Genomic DNA, 13,479 nt, shown 5'->3' on the forward strand with positions numbered 1-13,479 from the left:
TGTGAGATGGTAATAGCTTGGACCAGTGTGGTATTGGTGGAGGGGTGAGAAGTGGTGGGATCTGGATGTGTTTTGAAGAAAATCGTTTAGGAGACTGTGTTCCAGAGATGGTTTAGCACAAACCCCTTTAGAACCTTGGCAAGAGGTGCATCTTCAGTTTGCAGTGGAGCAAGTCCAAGAATACAGAGTTCCCAAGTGCTCCCCTTTCTTTTGAAGGCAAGAGTTATTCGCAGCCTGCCTATGACAAGAACTTTATTTCATTTTAGTTACTTTATTAAGGTTCCACAAAACACAAGTTGTCATACAGCATACCTCCCTCCACCTGCCAATTTGGCACCAACGTTGAGGGTTGTGATGCAAAGTGCTGCTTCGGTAGCCTCCACAGTGGAGGCCGTGGGATAGCCTGCTTGTGAATAAACAAGGATACTCCTTCACTCTGAATACAGTTGAAATAATTTTCAGCATCAGAACCTGATTCTTGTGTGTTTTGTTACATTTAGGACTAGAAACAAGAGTGTTTTTACTAGAAAAGATTATGGATCACCCATCAAACAGTGGCATTGGGTATAGAATTGTGCTATACATGGTGATATAAAGAAATATTAGATATAGTCTCTTCTCTAATGAATTACAATCTACTTGAAGCCAAATATCTAAGAAGCAGTAAATAACCAGTACAAGCAGTAAGGCCCAGAGATGGGGTACAGAGAAAGAGAGGATCCCAGTTTGGATGGTCTCCTCAGAGAAACAGCTGTTTTTAAAAACAACAGCATCAGACTGATTTTTGTTAAGTAACCCTGCTCTCCTCTCCTAGCTCAGGCCTCGCTTATTAGAAGTCTGCCCTGAAGGTACATTCTTGTCACAATCTGTGCAGTATAAACCAGGCCAGGCAGAACTGGCTCTTGCTCACACAGGTCCAGTTCCTGGAAAAGGGCAGCAGAAGGCCTGGCAGTACATTAATTAGCTGTGCTTGCCGGGCCAGGCACTAACCCTGACCCCTAAATGTGTTGTTTTGGTCAGATTCACAGTCTGAGAATGAGGCTTCGCCAGTGAAACGGGCACGACTACTGGAGAACACCGAACGACCTGAGGAAACCAGCCGGTCTAAACAGAAGAGTCGACGTCGGTGCTTCCAGTGTCAGACCAAACTGGAGCTGGTGCAGCAGGAATTGGGATCATGCCGCTGTGGTAAGCATCTCCCCCAGTGGCATGATGGAGACTGGTCCTTGACACCCTGGCATAGCTTTGGAAATTATTCCTAAGAGGCTGAAGCCCTTCGTTTTTCTCCTGAGTACTTCCCTGCAAGCTACTGGTTTGGAGATTCATAAAGCAGGAGCAGAGAAGTCTTACTTCTTTTTTTTTTTTTAATTTTTTTTTTAACGTTTATTTTTGAGACAGAGAGAGACAAAGCATGAACGGGGGAGGGTCAGAGAGAGGGAGACACAGAATCTGAAACAGGCTCCAGGCTCTGAGCTGTCAGCACAGAGCCCGATGCGGGGCTCGAACTCACGGACCGCGAGATCATGACCTGAGCCGAAGTTGGCCGCCCAACTGACTGAGCCACCCAGGCACCCCGAGAAGTCTTACTTCTAAACGCCCTTTATTTCCTCTCACACGTAAAAACAAGGCACAAACATTCCCACTCTTAAATTTATCTCGTTAGAGTTGCATTGTCACTGCTTACTGATTCCAACTTCTCCCCACTACATATTACTCTAGTTCCTATTCATTGATGACTTACTTAGAAATTAACCAAACCAGTGACATTCTGAGATATGTACCATAAAATTCAGTTATTCATTTTGAATGAACATCTTACTACATATAATAAATGGAAACTCTTTCCCCCCATACCCCTTTTAAATTAAAGTTTGGTTGGAACATTTTCTTTGAATCATAATTCATTGTCAGTTAACCCCTTGAAGTAGCTTTAAAGTAACATTTTCTTCTGTATTATCCAGTGTTATACTAGCTCTTAGAATTGCTGTACAGGGATGTATTTTTAAAACCTTCATGACTACTCACAACGGAACACAACTTAGACCAATTCTTTCTCTCCCTTTGACCACGTACGTGATGTCACAGAGAAGCAGAATTGTGTAGCTGCATTATTTAGGCTGACTTACAGATTTCCTGTTCCTGTTTTTATTTCCTGATTTAAAGCTTTGTTTTATAAAATTGTTCTATGGGACAAGAGCTGTCATCAGGCAGACTTGGAGACCTGGCTCTTGCCTCTGAGTATCTTGTATTCTTTGCCCTAAGGAGTGAGCTTTAGAAGCCTCCCTTCTCCTCTGCGATAGCCATAGATACCCTACAAGTACTGATGCTGGCAGGCAGGACTAGATGGTTCTCTCAGCAGTTAGAAAATTACAGTTACTCATAGTCCTTCATCTTCTGAAGAGGCAGCCATTGCTTCCCTGTGCCTCAGTTATTTACCCTGTTGGAAATCAAAAGGAAAGGAGGGGTACCAGCTTCTCATGGAAACAAAGTCAGAACTCCTGTTGTTATCAAGACCAGGAATCTGTTTGTTGCATGCTCTGGTGTGTGGTACTCAATGAGATAGGAAGTGTATGCTCAACTGCAGAAACAGACACCAGCATGGGAAGTCCAGGTGTCACTGGATGAGTTTTTATTTTTTTAGCTTGGCATTTACTTTCCTATTAAACACTTGTGTGAAAGTGTAAAGGAGATAGGAGAAAAGGTGAGAGGAGAGGCTGTCAGCAGAGTTTTCAGACTTCAGTTGTGTTCATGTAGAACTCCAGAAGAGCCCAGAACCTTATTCTTAGACTGCATCTTCAGCAACCCTGCCACGTGATTTTAAATCCATAGTGAAACAGGGAAGGAATACTGTGGTTAGCCAGAGCGGACTCTGGTGCATGGTGGCTAACCACCTTCGCCTGTATTGAAGGGTTTGTCCAGTCTTTGGTGGTCTGCAGATTCTTAGCTTTGGTCTTCACATGAACTTTTGTGGGGGCAGGGGTTCAGTACTTCAGTCTGTTATCAGTGTTGTGAAGCCCACCTGACCGTTTTGCCTGTTGCTTTTATAACACATGCTCTTGGTTATTCCTAAATTAGAATCATGAGATTTTCCTGTACCTTATGTTCTTGTTTCCTTCTTGAAAGCAACTGAATCCTGGGTATTACACAGGATTTGCCCTAGTGGATCAAGCAATTGATCCATAAAGTATGCTGTCTTGCCTCTGGCAATGGCTGATACCTCCTGTCCTTGTCAGGCAAGCGGTGAGAATTCACAGTTTAGCACTGAGAGATCCGGAAGTATTGTAACCAGGTCTCCCAGATTTCCTAAGGTCTTAAGCACTCAGCTGAAAAAAATCTAGAAATACATGTTAGATGATTTTACATGCTCCTGAGTGAAGCCAACTTGATTGTCTTGGTAAATTCTGAGTGCCTGCTGGGTTTACCACAGATATGCATTCTTTTTAAATGATCTAACACATAGTCCCTTGGCTTATGCCCAATTCTGAGGGTCTACTTACAGAGAGATTTGATCTTAATGCTGGGAAAGAAAGCCCTGAGCTTTGTGCACTCCCTCCAGTTGTAGCCTTCCTAGAGAGAGTGGGGAGTTCAGTTTGGCCCACTGAGAGTGTTACACTTACGTGCCCAGAAAAATGACTGAGTCTACTGCCACATTTTAAAAGATAAAGGACAGCAATAGAGCAGTGGGAACATACACCTCTGGGATTGTCTTTGACAAATAGCTCTTGTGTTCTTCCTGCCTGTCTGCTCGGATCTCTCTAGGAAAGGGTGAGTTGTGTAGTTATTTCCTTGAGGATGCATGGGGTGTTGAAGAGACATTGAACTGCCCTGAAAGGTTGGGGGTGGGGGGGGAGCATGGTAATTTCCTGCTAGAAGTGAAGACTCAGGAAGGTAGTTTGAACTCAAACAGAACACTTCTTTGCTGCAGAAAATCTTTTTCTTAATATATATATTCACAATCTTTTTTTCCATTCCCCTTCCACTCTGTACAGGTTATTAACTGCTGACAAGAAATTCACATCTCATAAATAATGCTTAAGAGCCATTGCTATATAAATTGAATGTGTTATGAATTGTGATGGGCCTTTTTGTAGCATTCGATGCCTAGAGCAGGAAGAACAGAGGATGTCATTTTCATTAATTTCTAATGAGGTGCCAATTAAAGACAGAGAAGACGCTCCAAAGGGAAGAGTGGCCAAGCTCCCCTGAATCCTCCGCCCCGGGGCTGTCATCCAAACACTGCCAGCAAGGCTTCTCTAAAAATTCCATTAAATTACAGTCTCATCGAGAGCACACACAGACACATTCAGCTTCCCTTTGATCTTCAAAAGAGCAATTTGTAAGGCGAGTTCTGAGCCTTCTCACATAGGGAACAGCTAGAGGTGATAGGAATTGTTAATTGCCAAGATACTCCATGGGCTTTCAATAAGGAGGTGAATTTTGAAGATGAATTCTTCTCTGCCTTGCTGTGACTAGATAACCTTTAAATCAACAATACCAAAGTAACACCCTTTTCCTGTGAAATCTCTCAGGATGCCAATTAGAAAAGGCATGTGGTGAGGCTGGGATGATGTCCTGCATCCTAGAGCATCTTCAACAGTTTAGCTTCTCAAGATAGAAAACAATTGCATAAAAATGGATTTATTTGTTTCATTTTCTACTCAGTAGGCAAATTGATCAGCTCATTCTCATTACAGGAGTCTTGTCTCTCCAAAGGCCAGCTAGAAGATGTTCTGAAATTTGACCATCCTCATCAGATCTGGGCCACATCACAGCCATGTGAATGCTGTGTTCTCTAAGCAGATCTTGCATGATGCACACAGCGTGGCTTAGTTATTGTTGTGCCTTGCTTCCCAGAACCACAGAATTAATTTTTAAATACCAGTCTAAGAGCTTGCATAAGTTATCACCTGTTTTCAGTTGACAGTGACTTAAACTGTAAGCCGATATGCTCCCTTTTGGGATAACAGTGCTTTTACTAACAACCTGAATAATCTGACTTCCATTATTGCTTTCAAAATAAATTTTATATTCACTTTAGAAACTCCATAGTAATGCTTTAGCCCTTTAGTTTGTCATCTCCCAAGTGCCTCAGTGGTCATTTTCTGCATTATCATTCACTGTAAAACTAAATTCTTCAAGAATTTATGAAGATACGACAATGCACGAAGCATTTTGCTAGCTTTTGTGGGGAATGTAGGATCTAGAAATATAGAATGTAGGAGCTCTTAGTCTAGGTCCGTGGTTCCAAACTTGAGTGGACATCAGACTCGCATGGAAGGTGTGACAAACACAGATTGCTGACCACCCCCCACCTCCCAGAGGTCTGATTCAGTGGCCTGTGCATGTGTAACGAGGTCCTGGGTCATGTTGCTGCTGGTCTGAGGAACCACTGCTCTAGGCAGTTCTCAGTCCTGGGAAGCTTTTAAAAATAGAATGTCTGGGCCTCACTCTAAATAATTAAATCAGAAAAGGACACCAGCTATTGTTTTAGCTTTTTATTTGGAAATTTAAAGTGTTTTTCTGGGCCATTTGAGAGTAAGCTGCAAACATGGCCTTTTGTCTTCATAAACGTCAATGAATGTTTTCCAAGAATAGGGATATTATTTTATATCCATAGCAGTTATCAATTTTAGTAAATTGATACTGATTCAGTGCTTTTATTAAATCTTCCACCCATATTCTGGTTTTCTCAGTTGATCCAAAAATGTCTCCTGTAAAAGCACGTTTTCCCCCTCCAGTCCAGGATCAAGTATTGCATTTAGTTGTCATGTCTCTTTAGACCCTTTTAACTTGAAACGTTTTTATGGCCTTTCTTTGTTTTTAATGATATTGATATTTTTGAAGACTATAGCCCTCCCCCCCTTTTAATACAACTCTCTTTGTTTCTATTTGGTGTTTGGTGTTTCTTCATGATTAGATTCAGATTACTTATTCCCAGCCTAGTCTCAGACTCCTATTAAGTGATGTGTCTTTCTCAGGATTTTATATTAGGCACAGATGTCCATCATCCCCCTCACTGTAGATATTAATTTTAATTCACTCAAAGTGTTGCCCAGTTTCTCCACTCTATAGTTACTATCTTTGACCACGCAAGTAGTAAGCAGTCTGTGGGAAAACACTTTGTGACCATGTCAGTATCCTGCTCATCATCAAAAGTGTCTCTTAGATTTAGCATCCATTGATGATTCTTGCCTGAACTGGTCTTTTTAATTTTTTTTTAAAAAAAAAATTTTTTTTTTTTAACGTTTATTTATTTTTGAGACAGAGAGAGACAGAGCATGAACGGGGGAGGGGCAGAGAGAGAGGGAGACACAGAATCGGGAGCAGGCTCCAGGCTCTGAGCCATCAGCCCAGAGCCTGACGCGGGGCTCGAACTCACGGACCGCGAGATCGTGACCTGAGCTGAAGTCGGATGCTTAACCGACTGCGCCACCCAGGTGCCCCGGTTTTTTTAATTTTTTAATGTCTGTTTATTTTTGAGAGAGAGAGAGAGAGAGAGAGAGAGAGAGAGCGAGCATGTGAGCGGAGGAGGACAGAGGGGGAGGGAGACACAGAATCTGAAGTAGGCTCCAGGCTCTGAGCTGTCTGCATAGAGCCTGACGTGGGGCTCAAATTCACAAACCATGAGATCATGACCTGAGCCAAAGTCGGATGCTTAACTAACTGAGCCACCCAAGTGCCCCTGAACCAGTCTTTACTATGATCGTTGCAAAATGATGATTTTCTAACTCTAGCCCTCCTTCTTCATTTCTCCTTTGACACTCAGCGTTCTTATGTAAGTGAAAACCCTTCTTCCCCATTTATTTATCTGTTGTTATTACAGGCTCATGAGCTCTTCTATTTTATCAGTGGTTCATAATTCATTACTATACTTAATTATTTTGGTGCTCAAACTGTGCCAAAAACGTTTCCTTACTTTCTGGCAGTTATAAGATGTGTTCTGGATGTGTCTTGTACTTGACCTTTGCCAACTCCTGGAATCAGCCATTTTTCTAGGTATCCCCAAGGTGGTTTTAATATGCATTCAAAATAGGGATTTGCTGGGCCTAAGAGGAAGGCATGAAATAGCTGACATCCAGGGCAGCCTACCATAAGAGTTTTAACTGAGGCATAAGCCATATATGTAGGAACATGGGGAGAGAGAGATTAATTCCAACTACAGTACTTGTATAGGTTGTGACAATTGGGGCTTCAAAGGCAGAGTGGGATTTAGATGTGGGGAAAGAGGGACTACCTGGTCAAAGATGGTGACCTCTATACAGCTGGATGGAGCCTTGGGGTTGAGTGAGGAGAGACTACTAGAAAGGGAGGGTAAGGATTCCAGGCTCCAGGCTGTAGGGTTTGGATGTTGGTTTGCAGTGAGAAGCTGCCCGTGGTTTTGAATATAGTCAACACGCTTTTTTGTGTGTGTTTATTTTTTTATTTTTATGTTTATTTTTAAGAGCGAGAGAGACAGAGCATAAGCGAGAGAGGGGCACCAAGAGAGGGAGACACAGAATCCAAAGCAGTCTCTAGGCTCTGAGCTGTCAGCACAGAGCCCGACGCAGGGCTCGAGCTCGTGAACTGGGAGATCATGATCTGAGCTAAAGTTGGACGCTTAACCGACTGAGCCACCCAGGTGCCCCTTGACTCCCTCCCCCGCTCCAGTTAAGCACACAAGAAGGCCCGGGAGATTGTTGAATCTTTTTAAGTGGAATGATCTGGGAAGAATGTGAACTAATTCACTAAGTGAAAAGGAATGTGCCTCTGTCACAGCCATCCCTGCACTACAGGGGACTACAGAGTGAATGAATGGTGATATCTTATGGTCCAGAGTTGGGCAAGGAGCTGTGGTGATAATGAGGTGTGTTGGTGACATGAAATGACTAGGCTGGTCCATTTCACCAGGATCAGAAATCATCACAAATAAGTCCTTGTATCTGTGCCTTTATTTAACTCTCATCCACATGTGATTTGAACCTGTCAGGAACACGTGGCATTCTGTCCTTTGTCTCTAAAAGAAAGCAAGGCAATGCATGTTTTTATAAAGGCTTTATTCCCTTACAGAGTTCTAGCCTGGATCCGTTAGAAAACTCTGCTATCCAGGGAAACACCAGAGATCTTTTATCTTGACCAAATTGATTTGGTTGGTTTAGTGTTATCATTACTGCTATTGAGTGGTGAGTTTATGCTCTGCCATGTATTATAGGAGAGAGTGTGTGGTTACCAAGACCTCAGCCCTTTTCATGTTTTCATGCTGAGTCTGGCAATGAAAGGCTAACGTTTCTCCATTACTTATAAGACAGCAGCTGAGTATATGTTACCTATGGTAACATAGGTGTCCTGTCCATCCTCCCAAAAGCAAAAACACCCTTTGATGGGAGTTACTGTAAATGTGAGAACTAAGAGTAATTGGATATCTTGAGGCAGATTCTGAGAAAATGTTCTCCCTTTGCTACTCTCTTTCGCTCTCACTGTACTTTTACCTGAACAAGAGTATGCTGTGTTCCCCATTTAATCTTTAATGTATAAGAATTCTAGTCTAAAACCAAACAGATTAGTCCCTCTGCTGCTCCTCTATAAATTGCACATTGAGATGTTAGAGCAAAACAGATCAAACCTTTTACTGAATACTAACTCTGTATTTAGCCCATTAGTTCAGCACTGTCTCAGAGATCCAACCTACCATGTGCCCTTTGACAAGGGTGTAGAAAGAAATCAGAAACGTGAAGAGCTCCCCTCCCCAGCAAAGGAGCATCAAAGACTGAGCCTTCAAAAGACAAAATGTACAGAACACATCTGCTGAAGCCTTTGTCACATTCCCACCCTACTGAGAGGTGAACCAGGAAACCCTTGTCCCATGAAGTGAAATATTTTCTGTCTGGACAGCAAATTTGCAACTACTTCTGTCCAATCTGAGCAGCAATAACAGCACAGTAATTTTATCAATAATTTTATCAAAGCTATTTGGCTAGGTTACCCTGCTTAGAAATACTTCCTTATGGGAGGGGAAAAAAATGGATCGTTGCAAAAGAAAATGAATTATTGATGTCTTTTGTTTTGGTTCCAAGAGTAAATAGTTTCAGTTAATTCTTTGTCCAGCAGAGTGTGCATTGTTTGTTTTTTTTTTTAACAGATTTTTTTAGATGGAATTTATATACCATAATATTCACCTATTTTACAGGTCAGTGAGTTTTGGTAAATTTAAGTGGTACAGCCTTCACCAAATTCAAATTTTAAAATGTTTTTAGTCACCTGTAAAATTTCCCTTGTGCCCCTTTTCAGTCAATCCCTACTCTCCCCTACTCCAGCCCCAGGCAGCCACTGATTGATCTGCTTTTCTGTTGTTATAATTTTGCCTTTTCGATAATTTTAATATCAGTGGATTCATACAGTATATATATATAGTCTTGTATTTCTACATGGCATGGTGTTTATGAGATTGATCCATATTGTCATGTATTGGTAGTTGTTTCCTCTATAATGTTGGGTAGTATTTCGTTGTATGGATCTTAACACAGTTACCGGTTGACATACATTTCGGTTGTTACCAGTTTGAGGATGTTTTGAATGAAGCTGCTATAAATATTCATGTATAAGTTTTTATGTGGATATATGTTTAATTCTTCTTAGGTAGATACAGAGGTGGAATTGCCAGGTTGAATGACTCTGACGTTTAGCACTTTAAGAAAATTCCATTAGTAGTGCATTATGGTTCCAATTTACCCATAATTTGTCAACATTTAATATTGTCTTTGATTTAACTTTAGCTATTCTAGTGGGTATGTGGTGCCATCTTGGTGTGGTATATTAATTTCCCATCACACATTTCCCTGATAACTAGTGATATTAAGCATCTTTTTCATAAGCTTTTTGGTTACTTATTTATCAGTTCTTTTGTGAAGAGTCCATACCTCAAGTATCTTTACCATTTAAAAAAGATGTACAGCATTGCCATCTTAACAATATCCCAACCCACGAATATGGTATGTAAGTCTTCTCAAGGTTCTCAGCAATATTTTGTATTTTTCAGTACCTTTTAAAGAACTTATTCCCATTTTAATTTTTTGATGCTGTTGTGAGCAGAATTTTTAAAATGTATTTTCAGATTGTTCTTTGCTGTTACTTCAGAACACAATTTTTGCATATGATTTTTTATTCTGCAGCTCTAATTCACTTATTAGTTCTAGATTTCTTAGGATTTTCTACATCCATGATCATGTCATTGTGTATAAAGGCAGTTTTACTCCTTTTCAAACTTTATGCCAGTTTTTTTCTTGCATTGTTGTACTGGCCATGACCTCTACCATAATGTTGAATGGAAGTGTTGAGACTGGATCTCTTTGCCTTTTTCCCTGATCTTAGATAAAATTCTGTGTTTTACAACTAAGTATGATTTAGCTGTAGATTTTTTAAGTTTAATTTTTTTTAGTAATCTCTACACCCAGTGTGGGGCTCAAACTCAGAACCCTGAGATCAGTGCATGCTTTTCCAACTGAGCCAGCCAGGCACCCCATCTGCTGCAGATTTTTTATAGCTGTTCCCCACCTCTGCCCTTCTCTGACATTTGTAATATTTGTAGCTGTTGAATACATTCTAGGAAAACAGGCAATATTCAAATACATCCCCCCAAACAGATGATATAGCCCATGGTGAACTACCATGTGGCCTAAAAAAGATGAGCAAGGGGCGCCTGGGTGGCTCAGTTGGTTAAGCGTCTGACTTCAGCTCAGGTCATGGTCTCACAGTTTGTGAGTTCGAGCCCCGCATCGGGCTCTGTGCTGACAGCTGGGAGCCTAGAGCCTGCTTGGATTCTGTGTCTCCCTCTCTCTCTCTGACCCTCCCCCCGTTCATGCTCTGTCTCTGTCTCAAATTAAAAAAAAAAAAAAAGAGCAAAACTGTGTTTTAAAAGTTTTATCATCCAGAGGCACCTGGGTGGCTCAGTCAGTTAAGCGTCCAACTCTTGATTTCAGCTCAGGTCACGATCTCAAGGTTCGTGGGATCAAGCCCTGCATTGGGCTTTGTGCTTTCATTGCTTGGAATTCTCTCTCTCCCTCTCTTTCTGCCCCTCCTCTGCTCATAACCACTCTCAAAATAAACACTAAAAAAAAAAAAAATAATAAGAGTTTACCATCCCATGAATTCATTTCTGTTTACAGTTGAAGCATAATTCCCTTTGTTCACAGTTCTGTGTAATGTGTCTCCATCTATAGTGGGGAAAACCTGTGCCCTGAGAATATTCCTCTTTTCCTGACACCAATATCATAACAAGACACCAAAATGCTATTCTGTCTGGGTTATTCTCACTTGAGGTAATAAAAGCAAACCACACTGAGAGAAGCTTGGAAATGCTTTGCTTGAATTCAGTGCTTTTACCACAAGACACAATCACAAAAATTTGTGGGTAGATAGATAATAAAGGAGCCTTAGCAGCCATGCCAACCCCACTTTTTTCTATAAATGAGGAAACAGAGCAGAAAGGTTTCCACTAGCCTCAGATCACACCTGTGTGCTAAAATATTGGTACTTCATGCAGCCTTTGTTGTAAAGCTCAGGGACTAAAAAGTTCCTGCCCAGGGTGACTGCTCACAGCGGTGCCTGCTCCCATCACATAGGTCTTGCCGCCTCCCCCCCACCCCCGCCCAACTATAACTCTTCATCACACATCCTGGATGTTGTCTTGTTGTTACCACCAAATCCTGCTGGTCTCTTCTGAAGTACCCAAAAAGATTTCTTGGTCTTTCTTTCAAGTTAATACACCTGACTATTTTCACTTCCTCTTAGTTTGGCCTCCAAAACCTAGCTCAGAACTCAGGCCTCTTCTATGAACCCTTTGCAGCAAAATGTCACCAGATTAGACCATTAGCAGTAAAGATAAATAAAGTAGTTAGTATTTAGACAAAATAATAGGATTTTTTATTAAATTTTTTTTCTTGCAGATTAACAACAATTTGTTCACAGAGTTTTGCTAAATGTTCTTTCCAAAGCCTTTACACGTATGTAGTTAAAACTAATTTGTGTTTAATACGTTGTATACATTGTATAGTACGTTGTAGTACTATACACATAATGTACTATATACATAATGTAGTACATTGTAATAGCAAATATATGCTATTAGATACTACCAGTCTTCTCAAAGAGATTCTTACTGCGATTCCCTCATGAGCACTGCTGCTTGAAAAATGTGGGCCTATCCCCAGATAGAAGGGGATGCTTCTTTAGAAAGTAAAAGTGCAGTTGCTCAGGTAATTCTCTTATACCCCAATGTTTGATAAACTATCTGCACACTTAATATCTCATTGTTTTCATGGGAAATGCAAAGGTAATTTAAGACCAAATAGAATTACTGGACATGTCAAATAAGGTGATCCACATCATAGAGGTTTTATATCAGATCTAGTCAACTCCATTCTCTTTTACTTAGAAATTTACATCTTCTGAGTATTTAACACATGCCTTCCTCTACTGATCTTCTCTTCCCTCCAAGATTCTGAAATCCTCAAGGGTCAGGATCTTATATTATTCTGTAGCTTCCCAGTGCCCTTATTAGAGTATGTGGCCTATGGTGGTACCCAGACAGTGTTGACTAATAATGTGCAAGACAGATCGGAGGTCACAGAAATGTGGTGTTCTAGTGAACCTGCTGATTATCCTTAGGAGAAAGCCCTTTTGTAGTAGTAGTCGAAGACATGCCCAAGCAAGTGAATGGGAGGATGTCTGGGCTGGTCTCCATGTTAATTCTGGAAGCCAGGGTACATGTGCAACCTGAGGGTTTCCTGGTGGAATATTTGGCTGGAGGAATAAGGTGTAGATAGGGAACCTTACCATTATTTGTTGTTACATACTTTTATCTGCCTTGAATTTTTATTGGTAGGGGGTAGAAATCAGCCAAGACATACATACATCAGATAGGGTAGAATTGCTTGCTTGGTGTAATTAAAAATATTTGATAAGCTTATGGTTTAATTAAATATTCGACTTTGGGAATGAGTGTGTTTGCATTAGTGAAACCTGTGATTCATCTTGCACATGAATAAAATGAGCTCTTTGGAGGTCACAGACCTGCTGTATACAACCACATCAGTCTCTCATTCCTGCCTAACCTGTCACACTCTGGCATAGATTTCAAGTACTTAAGTGACTTAGAAGTCACCCATCTGGTGCCTGGCCAGCCCCTCAAACTGACCTTGAAACCACAGCAGCAGCAGTGCCCTTGCAGGTAATCCAGCCACCATGTACATCTTCAGCCTGGAGGGAATGTGGCAGGTCTTATTGCCAGGCAGCTTAGACCACCTAGGTGCTTCCTCCATTGAATAAAAACAGCCTTTTTCTATAATGTGCCCTTATTTCTCCTCACTCTGTCCTCCAGAGTGACCTGTCACAAATCATCTTCCTCCCCTGCAAGCCTGTTCCTCAGATGCTGGAACACAGGGGCTTTGGCTTTCCGGCACCCCAGTCCTCCAGTAGCAAGTCCATTCGCAAGGACTGAAGAACTTG

The 13,479-nt window shown here is 41.3% G+C and overlaps 1 protein-coding gene across 2 annotated transcripts in view; it reads left to right on the top strand.

Moving 5' to 3' along the window:
• Window positions 1-13,479, top strand: part of ZFAND3 (zinc finger AN1-type containing 3) — a 324,760-nt gene that overhangs the window by 293,371 nt on the left and 17,910 nt on the right. For both annotated transcript variants that reach the window (XM_030315419.1, XM_030315418.1), the window contains one exon: window positions 1,021-1,188. In XM_030315419.1, coding sequence (XP_030171279.1) covers window positions 1,021-1,188 — 168 coding nt within the window. The remainder of the gene's footprint in view (window positions 1-1,020; window positions 1,189-13,479) is intronic.

The sequence above is a fragment of the Lynx canadensis genome, chromosome B2 (assembly GCF_007474595.2).
Source record: "Lynx canadensis isolate LIC74 chromosome B2, mLynCan4.pri.v2, whole genome shotgun sequence".
Lineage (NCBI taxonomy): Eukaryota > Metazoa > Chordata > Mammalia > Carnivora > Felidae > Lynx > Lynx canadensis.